The sequence below is a fragment of the Carya illinoinensis genome, chromosome 2 (genome assembly GCF_018687715.1).
Source record: "Carya illinoinensis cultivar Pawnee chromosome 2, C.illinoinensisPawnee_v1, whole genome shotgun sequence".
Classification (NCBI taxonomy): Eukaryota; Viridiplantae; Streptophyta; class Magnoliopsida; order Fagales; family Juglandaceae; genus Carya; species Carya illinoinensis.
Window position 1 is genome coordinate 32,252,530 of NC_056753.1, and position 17,653 is coordinate 32,270,182.

The 17,653-nt window shown below is 32.7% G+C and overlaps 1 protein-coding gene across 1 annotated transcript; it reads right to left on the reverse strand.

Annotated features, from left to right (window-relative positions):
* Positions 1-348: 348 nt before the first annotated feature.
* On the reverse strand, positions 349-5,030 carry LOC122300991 (LRR receptor-like serine/threonine-protein kinase IOS1). The gene is made up of 13 exons (XM_043112038.1): positions 4,737-5,030; positions 4,089-4,626; positions 3,408-3,886; positions 3,146-3,284; positions 2,981-3,052; positions 2,640-2,711; positions 2,463-2,543; positions 2,124-2,281; positions 1,796-2,022; positions 1,538-1,664; positions 1,386-1,448; positions 1,094-1,283; positions 349-993 (listed from the first exon to the last, which is right to left on the reverse strand). Exons 1-13 carry the CDS (start codon positions 4,819-4,821, stop codon positions 591-593), a joined length of 2,634 nt encoding a protein of 877 aa, XP_042967972.1. The 5' UTR covers positions 4,822-5,030; the 3' UTR covers positions 349-590.
* Between the last annotated feature and the right edge of the window lie 12,623 nt (positions 5,031-17,653).

Below are 17,653 nucleotides of genomic sequence, written 5' to 3' on the forward strand. Positions count from 1 at the left end.
GGTAATTATATGCCTTCAGCCACCCTTAACTGGCCAGAACAACTACGTTTTAACGGATGATCTGATCCCGAATTAAGTTATAATTTGATTGAACATGTATGGAATTAGTACAAGATGCATTACCATATGAATTTTATGTTGGGATTGTGGTCATGAATTGTGAGATTTTGAGATAGGGCTTAACGTGCAAGCCCAACTTGGGGTTTCAATAAACTTGGCCCATGTAACCATACCGCATATCTCCAAAGATTCATTCCTGCGAGTTCACCCGCTAGCTCCAAATTCATTTTCGTACAGTGGAAAGGAGTACTTGTTTTACTAGTACGTACTCCATTTCTCAAATCCTTGTAGTGGAATCTTTACTATTGTTCCCTTCATTTATTTATTTTGGAAAAGATCATAGATATACAATCCCAATAACTTGGGTACATATTTCAAACAAAATAGTCCCAATATTAGAACCCAGATGGTTCATCAATGGAAAAACAATATTATTCATCGATAGAAAATTACGGGAAAGCAGAAAATCATCTTCAAGCTGATTCGATACACCATGTACATGACCAGTTTCAATCAGTACGTAGGTACATTTACCTTGCCAACGGATTCAGTTCAGTAGCCAGATCCATGTTGATCATTTCCATAGATTTTCTTGAATCGCCCTCATTCGCCCGAGCTAATTCAGTTGCCATACACTCCTTTAGGTCCACCACTACCTGGCTCATGGTTGGCCTTTTCGCTGCAGTTGAAGATACACAACCCATTGCTATTTCAACAGCTCTCCAAACAGAGTTACTGTTGAAGTTTCCGTGCAATCTGGGATCAGCTATATTTTTTATGTCCCCCCTGGCAAGCATGGAACTCACGAATTGACTTACGTGTGTCCTTTCCTCTGATCTTTCTATGACGGGTCGACCTGTAATTATCTCCAGCAGAACCACTCCAAAACTATAGACATCGCTTTTCTCGGTTAACCAGTTTGTTATGTAGTACCTGCGCGCAAGTAAACAGAGCATGCACGTTACGTTTGCGTCCCTTTGGTTGCAATGTTGTTGTTCTAGATAAATAACTAAATTATGAGAGAAATACTGACTCGGGGTCAAGGTAGCCAGGGGTGCCAGCAACAACTGTAGAAACATGAGTGCCACCATCAATGGGGAAAATCTTTGAGAGCCCAAAATCAGCCAGTTTTGCCTGCAGATTTTCGTTCAACAGTATGTTTGTAGTCTTCACGTCTCTGTGGACTATAGGTGGTTTACAACCACAGTGCAGATACTCCAATCCTAAATTTCCCATTCCACACAATTAGGTTCATGAGTTTTTTTTTTTTTGTTTTAAATAAAAATAAAATAAAATTCCTAGTCAACTCAATGAAGCATGCTAACCTTGTGCAGCATCCGTCGCTATTCGAAGTCTATCTTCCCAAGTCAAGGTTTTTGCGTTCCCATCTGCATCCATTAACAAAATGCCTAAACCTTTAGTACTGATCATCAACATCATTGTCGTAAAATTCTAAATAATTTCATCATTCCCAAACCTGAAAGATGTGCTTCCAAGTCTCCGTTGGCCATGTACTCATAAACGAGCCCCATGTTTGTTCCTTCATAGCAGTAACCAACAAGGGTAGTCAAGTTTCGATGATGAACTCTCATAAGAAGTCTAACCTGTAAATTAGATTAATTATCACCTAATTAGTTTAATATAATGTATGAAAGACCATACATACATACATAGTATTTATGTATATATGTATGAATTAGCGAAAAGTTCTAATATTACGAGAAATGGTACGTGCCTCTGAATGAAATTGCTGATAACCTTGAACTGATGAATGAGAGAGCATCTTCACTGCAACTTGAGTGTTATCTATATAGCCATGATAAACGGTTCCGAATCCACCCTTTCCAAGAATTCTCTCAAAGTTGTTGGTAATTCCTAGTAGTTCAGAGTATGTAAATTGACGTTGTAAAGACTCCAATGTTGACAAATTCTGCATGTGGGATTCAGTATCTACCATCGCAGCTGGAAAAAAAAAAAAAAAAAATGTTAGACATGACTTTTGTAAAGAGAATGTTTTCTTTGTTTACATGAATATGAACCTTATACATATTAGTCTTACGTACCCTGTTTTGTTCTCCTTCTAATCCCCCAACAGATAGCCATGACAATCAATGTGAGGACAAGCAATCCACCGATGACCGATGCTACTATTGGAATAACAACGTTGTTTTTATTCTTTTTGCAAGAACGCGACCCACAAAGATCTGAATTTTCTCGCACACTAGCAAAATAAGGCATGGAATTTAATGACAAAGCGATTATGACGTATCATTAATATTTAGATATTACAAATTTACAACTTGTGCTTTAGCTTCTTAATTCGCTTGCTAGATATATTTGATAAGTTATTTATTCTATGGAAACAACGAGCTGGGGCTCAAGTTCTTTGACAAAAATCATACCTTAATGATAGTGAACCATTGTCCCTTCTTTCAATTAGTTCAATTGGAACTGAACCAGTGAGCTTGTTTTGTTCTAAGTTTCTGCAAAGGTATAATGATTATAATAATTTTCGCTTTTATGACCCATAATTTTTTTAGAATCAGTCATTTAATTAAGAAAATGTCCAAATAACTTACAAAACCCTCAAATTTGGTAACGTAGATAGGAAATCAGGCACTGATCCAGTCAAGCTATTGTTTGATAGATCCCTGTAATAATGAATCATTACAATTTAGATATTGAATATTGTCGAAAAAATTGTGAAGAAATTAAGATTTTTTATTTGAGAAATTCTGTTCATAGGCAAATTCTAGTATCCAAAATGTCTCTAGGATTTAATTTGTAAGAAAAATTTATAAATGAATCTTACAAATTAAATCATGTCACATCGATGATGTGGATAATGTATTCTTTACATCAGTTTATGAATAGAATAACTCTTTTAATTTTTTGAATCTTGTGAATTATTCATACTTACAAAGATTGTAACATTAGGAGATTTGATATATCAGCAGATATCTCTCCAGTCAATCCACTGGAGGACAAGTTCCTGAGCAATTTACATTAATTCACAAATTAGGAATGGTTGAAAACAAGTAGTTGGAAAGTGATAAAGCTGTTCAAATCAAGGAAGGAAACTTACAAGGATGTGATTCTGGGGGCATTATCACCAACATAGCTACAATCTAGACCTTTCCACAAGTACTGTTTCGGGGCACATGGATCTCCTTGCCAATCTCTCTTTATTCCATATGTTGATTTGATCTTTCTGATGGCATCACCTAAACAATATTTTCGTATGCATATATCCAATTAGTCAGTCAAATTTATGCACATCAATAGAATAAAGTACGTACGAAATTGATAGAGAGAGCTTATAACTTGTTTGTGGAATTAGAACGTACCATCCGCCTGGTCTGTTTCTGGTTGCAAGAAATCTTTCACAGAATAGATCTCAATTGCGTTGAGGATGGGTGGAAGTGTTGAATTTTCCGCTTTGAAGATCGAGAAAACATACTTCTGGCCTCCAGTCTCGGGCGATGTACTGTACAAAGTAGTTGTAGACAGGTAATCAGGAACAAGAGGTCCATACATGTATTTCCCATTGAGAGTAATGTTAAATGATCTGGACTGGTTGGGTTCTAGCTTTACGACTTCAGCAAAGTGCATGAAGATATAGAATTGGGTATTCGGATCGTCTGCTTCCCAATAGAATTCCATCGGAGCGCTCTCATTTATTGGGGTGGCTGCAGTGCTCATGACAACAGATGCTGGTTGATAATCATTCTGACTTTGAGAATCAATGGTAAGTCCTGTGCTCAAGTCTTTCCACTTATTGTTGTTATAGTGCAACCAAAGGCGATCATACACATCGTATGCATACCTAAGTAATTAATAAACACATATATTCAGTATAATAATCAAGGAGCAGAATGAATCTATCTTTATGTTTTATTTATTGAAAGACAGGCAATTTTCCACAGCTCAAACTTACTTCACGGCCAGAATATTATTCGTGAAAGATGTATTTACTTCTGCAGTAATGAAAATGAAGCAGTTGATCGATCTCATATAGACTGACTTACCTGTATGATTGATTGCTAGTTGAACCAGCATCTGCGCGCAAAAGTAGTGCCAATGATCCAGATTTGGTCACGTACGAGTTTTTTTTTAATGCCCTGAACTCTATTGCTGATATAAATGGTGTCCCAAGGCCGGTGTTTACGAGACAGACATGTATATAGTTTCGAGATGGGACATGTATGAGCTCCTTGATAATACTATAGGATGCATTCGCCACCTTGACTGTATCCCACATGTTGGTCCCGAGATACAGATCGAATTCTGGTAAATCACCTTCTCCATCGTAATTCCCATGCACGAAGGTTCCTCGTATCAAATATTTAGTGCCTCTTGTGATGTTTATGGTGTAACAGTTCCGGACTCCTTGAGGAAAGCTTCTGACATTCCATACCTGCTGTTGTTGGGTACCTTTAAATTCAGATGCTATGCTCCTACTAATACCCGTGTCTATGTAGTTGGCGTCTGAGATGTAATCTATGCTTATTGTCTCTTCCTTATATGTTGAATTTGCTGGCAACCCACAATCTATGCTTATGAAATCTGAGACAGATAAAACAGAACAATAGCTTAGATTTATGCATGCATGGTCAGCCCAACCAAAACCAATTAATACTACGTACATGAAGATTTAGAACATGTCATATACATACCTGATTGATCCTGGGCATGAACCAGAAGTAGTGTAAGAGACAAAACACCAAGAAATGCAAAGATGGAAGTTTGGAACCCCCCCATCACCAGAGAGTAAGTTTCTTCTTGTTTATGTTTTGAGCCATCTAATTAGATTTTATACTGCCATAGTGCCGATACAGGCCGAGGACTTGAGCAACGAAGTCAATGGCTCAATGTACGTCCTCATCACTAGGTAGAAGAAGCAGGATTTTCTTGCCAATGACAGCTCATCGAATTGTTTAATTTCACATGTTCGCACCATGTTTAGTGTTTGCCAATCACACGAACAGGGTAAAGTTGGTAATACCCTGACCTCTGACTTCAGGATGTCATCTAATGACCCTTACACACCAATAGGAGTGTGTACAAGTATGTTTGCTTTCCTGGAAAACGATTTCCTAGAGTAGTCTTTTTTTTTTTTTTTTTATTTATAAGAATTCTAGAGTAGTCTTAGAGCAAGAATTCTCAAAATATTTTTTAATTCGCATTATACTTATTCGAAATATAACGTGCGATATAAAATCTAAGGAATCTATACAATATATTTATATATATAGATAAATATTACAGTCTACAGAGGATTTGGTTTATATGGTCCCTGCTGGTATCAGTAGTTTCATTACCGACTACTTTAAAAACAATAATCAAATGGTGGAGGTAATTCTCCGCCAGATTGCGCGACGTACGTATGGGCAAAGCGGAAACCGATCGATCGACGATATCGTATTTTATTTATAGAATATCTTGCATCGAATATTTGAAGGAGTCCACTTGGCAATGATTAATCATAATTAATCCCAATTGGACTTCTTCACAATTTCGAGATGTATAACGGGCAGATTTAGACTTTCCATGCTCCGCCAGCCTTTTGGACTTTGTAAGAGCATCTATATTTATTTCATCAAAATTATCTTTAAAATTTAATAAAAAATATAAATTTTTCATAAATCTAAAATCTTTTTATCTATAATCTCACATTAGATTAACTATTAGATTCATCAAAATTGTTGCCCAAATAACTAACACAAGAGGAGGGGTGAATTGAGTTGTATGAAAAAAATAACAATTATAAATCAAATATATAATATAAAATATAAACAAAATATGAAATAACAATAAATATAAAGAGTAAGGGTAAGAGAGAAGCAAACTCAGTATGTTAACGAGGTTCGGCCCCACTGCCTATGTCCTCGCCTCAAGCTACCCCTTGAGGATTTCCAAATTCACTATTCAACCTCCTTCAGGTGGAGATAGAAACCTATTACACCTTTGAACAACACCGCTACAAAGAATCCGTGTAGAACACCCTATACACTTGCAATCACCTTACACGTGGTGATTCAACTATTCCCCGTGTAAAATACTTTCTACACACACAAGAGTTATACACACCATTTTTCTGATACAAAAGCTGACAGTGGGTAGGTTATCAAAAAACACTCCTCAATGAGTGAAATAAGAACAATACAGCGCAAACTATATCTCTCAAAATGAACAAGGATTAAGCCTCAATGCTTAGAGAAGAGAGTGAAAGTTTTGAATGAATGTTGTATGCTCTTGGTGTTATAAATGTGAAGCTCTCAAATGATCTATTTATAGGCATATGAGACTTTATATTCAAATTTAAAAAGATTCACATGTCAAAGACAACATCATTCACTTTTTCAAAAAATTCAAATAAAATGTTCTTCTTTTTCAATTGTCAAAGACGACATCATTCATTTTTTTCAAAAAAATCAAACCTAATCTTTTATTTTTGGCATATGACAAAATGAGCTCACTTTTTTTTTCAAAAAATTCAAACCTAATCTTTTACTTTTTGCATATGACGAAATGAGCACACTTTACTTTTCAAATTTTTTAAACAAAATCATCTACTTTTTGTATAAGTCTAAAAAAACATCAATTACTTTTGAAAATATTCAAATAAAATATGCACATGTGAAAGATGACCATCAATCATCTTTAATATTTTCAAAGTTCAACCCTTTAATCAAGGCATGCACATGTAAAAGATGACAATCAATCATCTTTCAAAATTTTCAAATTTAATTTTCAAAAATATTCATGCACATGTGGAAAATATATTTTAATGCTTTATGATAAAATATTAATTTTGAGCATTAATCCTAATTTCAAATTTTAAGAGATTTACAACATTACTCTATGACTTTAATGTGAACTTATTTCCTTCTTGCTCATGCTTGGTTCTTTGATGTGCTTGATTCCATTGTGTGAACAACTTGAACTTGAAACTCTTTTATTCTTTGAATTCATTTGTTATCATCAAAATCCATGTGTAGATTTATAATCACATAAAACTTGAAACCTTGGGTTCAACAATCTCCCCCTTTTTGATGATGACAAATACTTGATAGAACTTGAAACCTGTATTAATACTTAAGCTCCCCCTAAAAATATGCATTAGTTTTTCAAGCAAAAGTATAAATATAATTCCAAGTATATATAACAAGTTTAGTAATTTAAATCATGTTAATATTCTAATCTAAAACTTCTCCCCCCTTTGGCATCATTAAAAAGGATCGGCAGCAAGTAAATGGACTGAAGAAAACGATGCATTTAATAGTCACTGTAGATAGTTGAAAAAAGGAGCTGTCCGTGACCTGACAAATGCTGCAAAGTCTCGAGGCCTAACTCTATGAATTTAGTGCGGTTGGAGATTTAAACAATCGCCTGATGTTGTTGACAAACGTGATTGAAGGCTCTCAGTTACTATAAAAAAATGATCATTTTCATCTATCGGATGCCAAAAAAATAATCGCTTCTTGACCTGAGTTCTGTTTTTCCACAACGATAGAATGGCTGAGCAATTCTCTTTCACTAATGTTCCAGACTTGAATCAGGAACCCTTGACGCATCAATCATCAATCTTCTCTCCTGAGGCCGTCAATACCATGATAGGAGCAGTGAACCGTTTTTCTAGTAAGGCTGCTTCTGAAATTATTGCAGAATCAAGAATGCTCAGTAGTCAATATGCTGCCTCTGATACGATCATGTCTCGGAGGTTAATGGCGAGGGTGAGTGAGATTAATCATCTTAACATGCAAATATTTGAGTTACGACAGAAGCTTGCTAATAAGGATAGTGAGAATAAAAGGCTAAAGCAAGAAAACCAAGAGTTGAAAAAATTTGCAGATTGGTATGCTTATGATCTGCAACCACGAATAAAGGAGCTGGAACGAGAAAGGGTTCAGATACAAGGTCAACATCGACAGATAACAACAGAGGTTCATCGTTTACTAGAAAAATAGAGACAATCTACTGTTAATCTCGCTGGCTTAGTAAGAAAACTTTTGACAATGTGTGTCCAGCATATCTTGTATTTCTTTCGACTAAATAAGATTTGAAGAGACAATAGTTTGTCTTATTCTTTATGTTATCTCTATAAAATCAATCATGATGTTCATCCAATCCGCATCAAGTTTTCATCTCATCTCTATAACTCATATGCATTCCTTCAACATTCTCGTTTTAAGCTATCTATTCTTTTCTCAATGGCTCATTCTTCTAACATTTCTCTAGATCCATCCATGAAGCATTCTGCATCTCAACCTCCTGTCCTTTCTGCAGCTGTCATTGGTGCCATGTTGCAGCAAGAAAATAATAATCTGACTAATAAGTCAGATTCTGATGCTATTTATGACTTGGTGAGTCTTGGGACTCGCTACTCTTCCTCTATTGTTGCTTTTTCTCAGCGGCTACAAGCCAAAAATCACGAAGTTGAAAAGGTCAAAGAACAAATTGTTGTACTTCAACGAATTGTTCAAGAGTCTCACACAAGGGAATGAATCATTCGGCAGAAGAATAAACAGTTGAAATCTTAATTAGATTCTTCATTCCGCTTGCCGGTTCCCATGGATAAGAATGACATGATATTGTATGAAGAGAATGAGCGTCTCAAACATGAGGCTAAGAATCTCAAGTTTATGTAAAAGTATTTAAAAAATCTATCTCTATTTTTATTGACTCTGGTATATCTTTTAAGAAATATTCATAGTATGCATCATACGTATTTCTCTTCTGATCATACATAATCTATCTTCTGGTAAAGGTTTTGTGAAAATATCTACTAACTGATCGTGTGTGTTTGTGAACTCTAATATTATATCGTCTTTCTGCACATGATCTCGAAGAAAATGATACCTTATTTCAATATGCTTAGTTCTAGAATGTTGTATTGGGTTCTTTGAAAGATTTATAGCACTTATATTATCACATTTGATTGGAATGTGATTATACATGAGTTTAAAATCTTCAAGTTGTTGCTTCATGTAGAGAACTTGAGCACAACAACTACCCGCAGCAACATATTCTACCTCAGCAGTAGATAGTGCAACAGAATTTTATTTTTTACTAAACCAGAAACTAGTGCATGACCTAAGAAATGACATGCTCCACTAGTGCTTTTTCGATCTATTTTACAGCCAGCATAATCTGTATCTGTGTAGCTGATTAGATCGAAAGATGTGTGCTTAGGGTACCATAACCCTAGGTTAATTGTACCACTAAGATATCTAAGAATGCGCTTAACTGCAATTAAATGTGATTCTTTTAGAGATGATTGAAAGCGTGCACATAAGCACACACTAAACATAATATCTAGTCTACTGGTTGTTAAATATAATAAGCTACTAATCATACCTCGATATATCTTCGAGTCAACTGATTTACCGGATTCATCTTTATCAAGTTTAGTTGATGGGCTCATCGGTGTTCCAATTTCCTTAGCATTTTCTATCCCAAACTTCTTCAGTAATTCCTTAATATATTTTGATTGATTGATGAATGTCCCACTTTTTGCTTGCTTAATTTGTAATCCGAGAAAGAATGTAAGTTCTCCCATCATGCTTATCTCAAATTCTTCCTGCATAGTCTTAGCAAAAACTTGATACATATTTTCATTAGTAGTACCGAATATTATATCATCAACATAAATCTGAATCAAAAGAATATCATCATTTTCATATTTAATGAAAAGAGTTGTGTCGATTTTTCCTCTTTAAAAACATTTTTCAATTAAGAAACCACTGAGTCTCTCGTACCAAACTCTAGGAGCTTGTTTAAGTCCATATAGTGTTTTTGTGAGTTTGAAAACATGATTTGGGGAAATATGATTTTCAAAACCTGGAAGTTGCTCAACATATACCTCTTCATTTATAAAACCATTTAAGAAAGCACTTTTAACATCCATTTGAAAAAGTTTGAAATCTTTATAACAAGCATATACAAGTAGCATTCGAATAGCTTCTAATCTTGCGACAGGTGCATATGTCTCATCATAATCGATTCCTTCTTCTTGATTAAAACCTTGGGCTACAAGTCGAGCCTTATTTCTAGTAATGACTCCGGACTCATCTTTCTTGTTTCTAAAAACCCATTTTGTTCCAATAAAAGTATGATTTTTGGGTTTAGGAACAAGTGTCCAAATATCATTTCTTTCAAATTGATTCAACTCTGCATAGCTAGAATCCAAGATTCATCAAGAAGTGCGTCATCAATATTTTTGGGTTCAATTTGAAATAGAAAAGCAGTATGATTGTAAATATTTCTAAGAGATGATCGAATACTTACATCTTGTGAAGGTTCTCCCAAAATTTGTTCTACTGGATGATCTTTCACAAATTTTCACTGTTTGGTTGCATCTTGTATTAAATTTTGATGATCTTTCCTGATGGCTCCATGTTGAACTTCCTCTATTGTTTTCTCTTTGTTGAGATTGAGACTTTCCGTATTATTTATACCTCCTGTTTCTTCATCAATAGATTTTTTGGAGAGTGAAGAATTAGATTCATCAAATATTACATGCATAGATTCTTGTACAGTCAAAGTCCTTTTATTGAATACTCTATAAGTTTTACTATTAGTAGAATATCCGAGAAAGATACATTCATCAGATTTTGCATCAAATTTGCCTAAATTATCCCTGTCATTCAAAATAAAACATTTGCATTCAAATATATGAAAGTAACCAATGTTGGACTTTTTCTTATTCCAAAGCTCATAGGGGGTTTTATCTAACTTAGACCTTAGCATAACTCTATTTATAACATAACATGCAGTACTTACCGCTTCGGCCCAAAAATAACTAGGCAAGTTGTTCTCGTTGAATATTGTTCTTGCCATCTCTTGAAAAGATCTATTTTCCCTCTCTACTACCCCATTTTGTTGAGTTCGAGGAGCAGAAAAATTATGCACAAAACCATTTTCATCACAAAATGTTTCAATATTTTTATTAACAAACTCTTTTCTCCTATCACTTCGGATACTTGAAATAGTATAGCCCTTTTCATTTTGAATTCTCTTGCATAATTTGGTAAAGGCATTATGTGCCTCATCTTTATGAGCAAGAAAGATGACCCAAATATATCTAGAGAAATTATCAACAATAACAAATGCATAATATTTTCCTCCTAAACTTGCAACTCTATTTGGTCCAAAAAGATCCATGTGTATCAGTTGCAATGGTCTAGTAGTGGAAATATGTTTCTTAGTTTTAAAAGAAATTTTTGTTTGTTTACCAAATTGACATGCATCACAAATTTTGTCTTAAAAAAATATGTTTTTGGTAAACTTCTCACAAGATCATTTTTTGAAAATTTGGAAATAAGTTCCATGTTGGCATGACCTAGTCTTCTATGCCATAACCAACTAGTTTCATTTTGAGCTGAAAAACAAATTGCATCTTGTGGGGTAATTTCTTCAAAATCGATTGTATAAACATTGTTACTTTTAAAAACAATAAAACAAATATTACAATCATGATCATTCAAAATAATGCATTTATCCATTTTGAAAGTAACTGTAAATCATTTATCACATAATTGACTTAAAGATTATATTTTAGATCTTCAACAAGTAAAACATCTTCAATTATGAGAGAAGATTCATTACTAATTTTACCTATTCCCACAATCTTCCCTTTCGAGTTGTCTCCAAATGTCACGTGTCCTTCTTCTTTAGATCTAAGATCAAAGAACTTAGTCTTGTCTCCCGTCATGTGTCTTGAACATCCACTATCTAAAAACCATTTGTTTTTACTTGTGGAAGACTTCATGCATACCTATAAAAACAATTAAAATGATTTTTCTTGGTACCCAAGTTCTTTGGGTACTTTATTTATTAATATTAGAAGAAATAAGATTTTTAGGTACCCATATGGCCCTAATAGTCATTGTATGATTTCTTCTAATAGGACAAGTATGATAATTATGACCATTTCTATTACAAAAATTGTAAATAGCATGTGACATATATGAAACACTTGAATGATTATAATAATATCATTTTTTGACAAAATTATTTTTATGAAAAGAATTTTGAATATTAGTCTTTGATGTACAATGATTATCAAAGAAATTTTTATAAGATTTATATTTTTGTTTTAGCATATATCCCAAATCTGCCTTGTCAAAAACACATCTTTGACTACTAAGAAGTTTTTCAAACTTTCTTTTTCCATTCGTAAAGTTTTCAACAATATTTTCTAAATCGGTTTTTTTCTTATTCAATTCAAGATTTTCATCTTTCAAAATGATACTTTCTTTTCTTAAAATTTCAATTTCATTTGTTAAAAAAAGAAATTCTTTTTCAAAGCAATATATTTGATACCCAATTTTTCAAATTCCTCATAAACCTCTTCTAAAACATTTTGCAATTCTTCATATGAAGGATTTTCAATATTATCAAGATTTGTTAGCTCAATGTCATCTTTAGCCATAAGACAAAGATTTGCTGATTCTTCATTGCTTGCTTCACTATCTGAGCTACTTGAATCATCATCCCATGTAACTTTCATTGCTTTCTTGCCCTTGTTTCGATCTTTCTTTAGCAGAGGACAATCTGGCTTGATATGACCAGGTTTATTGCATTTATAACAAATTAAACTGTCATTTTTACCTGAATCTTTCTTGGAAAACTTTTTGAAGGATTTCCTCGAATGAGTTCTATTTTTCTTCAAGAACCTCTCAATTCTTCTTATTATCATCGCAACTTCTTCATCTTTATCGTCATTTTCCTCATCTTCATCACTTTCACTTTCATGAGGAACAACTTTAAGTGCTAAGCTCTTCTTTGGCTTTCCTTCTTCTTCTCCTCTTTTCAATGTGTACTCATGGGTGATAAGTGACCCGATGAGTTCATTTACTTCGAGCTTCTTGAGGTCTTTAGCTTCAAGAATCGCTGTAACTTTTGATTCCCAACGTTTTGGTAAAGAGTTGAGAATTTTTCTTACTATCTCCACCTTGGAATAAACTTTGCCAAGAGCTGTCAAGCTGTTTATGATGTTAGTAAAACAAGTGTGCATACTAGAAATAGATTTATCATCATTCATCTTAAACATTTCATATTCATGAGTAAGAATATAAATTTTTGATTCTTTGACTTGCGAAATTTCTTCATAAGTTACTTCCAAGTTATCCCAAATTTCCTTTACCGTAGTGCAATTCATTATTCTATTAAATTCATTTCCATTAAGAGCATTATATAATAAATTCATAGCAGTTAAATTTAAAGTATAAAGTCTATCGTCTTCACAATCAAACTCTTCTTCTTCCTTTTTGACCTTTACTCCATCAACCACTTTTGTTAGAATATAAGGTCCATTTACAATACATTTCCAGATTTCTCTACTTTAAGCTTGAAGAAATATTCTCATTCTAACTTTCCAGAATAAGTAATTATCTCCACAAAAGAGTGGAGGCCGACTGCTAGATTGACCTTCACCAAATGAAGCTGCAATGTTAGCCATAAGATCTTAACTAAAAAGATAGTTAATCTTATAATAGAGCTCTTAGCTCTAATACCAATTGTTGCCCAGATGACTAACACAAGAGGGGGGTGAATTGAGTTGTATTAAAAAAATAACAATTATAAATCAAATATATAATATAAAATATAAACAAAATATGAAATAACAATAAATATAAAGAGTAAGGGTAAGAGAGAAGCAAACTCAGTATGTTAACGAGATTCGGCCCCACTGCCTACGTCCTCGCCTCAAGCTACCCCTTGAGGATTTCCAAATTCACTATTCAACCTCCTTCATGTGGAGATAGAAACCTATTACACCTTTGAATAACACCGCTACAAAGGATCCGTGTAGAACACCCTCTACACTTGCAATCACCTTACACGTGGTGATTCAACTATTCCCCGTGTAGAATATTTTCTACACGCACAAGGGTTATACACACCGTTTTTCTGATACAAAAGCTGATAGTGGGTAGGTTATCAGAAAACACTCCTCAATAAGTGAAATAAGAACAATACAGCGCAAACTATATCTCTCAAAATGAATAAGGATTAAGGCTCAATGTTTAGAGAAGAGAGAATGAAAGTTTTGAATGAATGTTGTATGCTCTTGGTATTGTAAATGTGAAGCTCTCAAATGATCGATTTATAGGCATATGAGACTTTATATTCAAATTTAAAAAGATTCACATGCCAAAGACAACATCATTCACTTTTTCAAAAAATTCAAATAAAAGGTTCTTCTTTTTCAATTGTCAAATACAACATCATTTATTTTTTTCAAAAAAATCAAACCTAATCTTTTACTTTTGGCATATGACAAAATGAGCACACTTTCTTTTTCAAAAAATTCAAACCTAATCTTTTACTTTTTGCATATGACAAAATGAGCACACTTTACTTTTCAAATTTTTCAAACAAAATCATCTACCTTTTGTATAAGTCTAAAAAAGCATAAATTACTTTTGAAAATATTCAAATAAAACATGCACATGTGAAATATGACAATCAATTATCTTTAATATTTTCAAAGTTCAACCCTTTAATCAAGGCATGCACATGTAAAAGATGACAATCAATCATCTTTCAAAATTTTCAAATTTAATTTTCAAAAATATTCATGCACATGTGGAAAATGTATTTTAATGTTTTATGATAAAATATTAATTTTGAGCATTAATCCTAATTTCAAATTTTAAGAGATTTACAACATTACTCTATGACTTTAATGTGAACTTATTTCCTTCTTGCTCATGCTTGGTTCTTTGATGTGCTTGATTCCATTGTATGAACAACTTGAGCTTGAAACTCTTTTATTCTTTGAATTCATTTGTTATCATCAAAATTCATGTGTAGATTTATAATCACATGAAAATTGAAATCTTGGGTTCAACAAAAATAATAATATAATATTATTTTTTTAATAATAATATAATTTTTTTTTCATATTTTGCAATTATATGGATATATATATATATATATATATTTACCTTTTATTAACTTATATGAATATGCAGTATATGCAGTAAAGCATTTGATGAATTAAAATGCAGTAAAAAAGTTGACGTATAATATGCAGTAAAGCAGTTGATGAATTAAAATGCAGTAAAATATTCAGATGATGAGTGTACAGTAGTCCTTCATATTTGAAGGAAATGAGACAAATACTGTAGGTCAAAACTTCCTATTATTTGGTTTGACTAATCCAATGAAACTCTTTTTCATCTATATTCATCGTTTTATACATTTGGCTTGATTTTTGATGAAACTAATGCCAATGCTCTTACAATATCTTCGATTCATCGAATATGTAAAAGCTAGGGACGTAATTAATTAATAATGCTCTGAACCAATCAAAGTTAATTTCCTGGAAAAAAGACTTGAGGGTGGACTTTCCTGTATGAACACGCAAATTGGCAATTACGCATCATGTATTAATCAATAGAGAAACAAATGTAGCGGCGTATGGTTTCGCTCGTAGAGGAGCTATTAATGGTCGGAATGGTGTATGATTTTCTTCTTCGGATATCGTTTTGTTAATGAAAGGAATAATTAGATGGGATAAAGGGATCTTCCTTATATTTGGCCGGTTAGGTAACATTGATTTTAAGGTAGTTTTTTCAGATTTTTGGTTTAAATTATATAGTGGCTTTTGAGTATTATATTAGTTTTGGATGCCAGGTTTGGGTATTATATATCACGATATTTTTTCGTCATAAATGAAGGTTATCAATAAAATTGAGATCCATCTTCTTTTAAAAAATTAAATAAAGAAAACTAAAAAAAAAAAAAAAAAACCAACGAAGTTAAGTTGCAACTCTTTCACTATAACAATACAACAATTTCAGTCGTCTCTCTATCAAGAACCGTGAGTTTTGGGATGGGCATCTAAGAAGAACACGCTTTAAAAATAATTGAGGTGGGTGGTACGTACGAACTTCCAAAATATTGCTCCGTAATGTCAACTTCAATATTAGAATTATGTGCATGTTGATCGCCAGGACCAAGTTAGACCAAATCAAAAAGAAATATTTGTGGTTTGAATTTCCCTTTTTAATTTTTTTAATACAATATTAATTGAAGGAATTATATCTTAAACATTTCAGAATAACTTAGACAATTAATAACGCGAGGTTGCTTCATGATGTACATTTCATATATAAGTTCTTCATGCATTCTATCATCAATGGTAATTAGATGATCCATTAGCTCAAGATAACGTTATAATTCATAAAAGATTAAATGATATAAAATATAGAGTTAATAAACTCATGTTTTGATATAATGTAAAATTATTACTTATTTTAAAAATTTATAATATAGACAGAAAGAACTGAGTTTTATTGTTTATATCATTTAACACCTTTCCACTGCCAAAGAAAAAGTCTCCCATTGCTTTGAAACGGCAAGCCTTCGTTATTGGCTAGTTTTTTGCGGCCAATATACGGCGAGCCTTCGTTATTGACTAGAAGACAAAATAAATATATAATAATGAAAGAAGAGAATCATGGTTAGAAGCGACGACTTGGGGGGGTGTTGAATGTAAAAGAAAAGGCCGAAGTAGGGAAAATGAAAGAAGAGGACGACTTGGGGGAGTGGCGGAAAACTCGAGTGCCTTGTAGTACTGGAGGTTGACGTTGACTTTGGGGTAGGCAAATAAGATTCTTATAATTGTAGCGACTGGTTTAGATAATGAAACGACATGAAACTTCAACGTTAATGAAATAGTTTATTAATAATAATGAAATAATTTAAATTAAAATATTTTGTATTATTTTAAAAAATAAAAGAAAAAAATTTAAATAAAAATATTATTAGAATATAATTTTTTAATATAATTTTTGTTTTAAAATTTAAAAAAATTGAATTATTTTTTTATGTTTTATTTGAAAATTCTCAAAAATTTAAATGATTAAATAAAAAAATTTAAATTTAAAATTAAAAAATATTTTTTTATAATATTTAGATATTAAATAAAATAAAATAAAATACGAGGAACTTGTTTTCCAAACTAAACCTTAGAGGCCGTTTGGAAACGTGAGGGACTGTACGAAGTGAGGGGAGGTGATTTGTGAAACCGAACGGGTGTTGTGCGTGAGTGAGGTCTGTTTCAACGTGCCAAGGGTAACCAGGGAATTAAAGTGGACTTGAAGAAGAATGTGATGTACGTACTGTGCATGGAGTTCAGTATATGTATATATTGTGCGTCTATATATATCTCTCTATTATAAAAAGTGTTTATCTAACAGTCACTTAACAACAATTCTTATTTTCTTATTTTTTCTTTTATTTTTACTGTTTTATACAACGTCGTATAAATTAATGGTATCTATGTCGGTTCTTTTCCTTAATTTTTTTTATCTTTATTGTTGAACCCAAGATTTCAAGTTTTGTGTAATTATATATTTACACATAGATTTTAATGATAACAAATGAATTCAAAGAATAAAGAAGTCTCAAGCTCAAGTTGTCTACACAATGGAGTCAAGCACATCAAAGAAACAAACATGAGCAAGAAAGGAACAAGTTCACATTAAAATTATAGAGTAATGTTGTAAATCTCTTCAAAATTCAAAATTAGGATTAATGCTCAAAATTAATATTTTATCATAAAGCATTAAAATAC

What these genes read in the sequence shown, in the direction of transcription:
- LOC122300991 (XM_043112038.1), bottom strand. Translation starts at nt 4,821, where the DNA reads ATGGGGGGGTTCCAAACTTCCATCTTTGCATTTCTTGGTGTTTTGTCT. An exon ending in TCATGCCCAGGATCAATCAG is followed by an intron (nt 4,627 to 4,736) that starts GTATGTATATGA and finishes TATCTGTCTCAG; the next exon opens with ATTTCATAAGCATAGATTGT. An exon ending in AGAAACAGACCAGGCGGATG is followed by an intron (nt 3,285 to 3,407) that starts GTACGTTCTAAT and finishes AATATTGTTTAG; the next exon opens with GTGATGCCATCAGAAAGATC.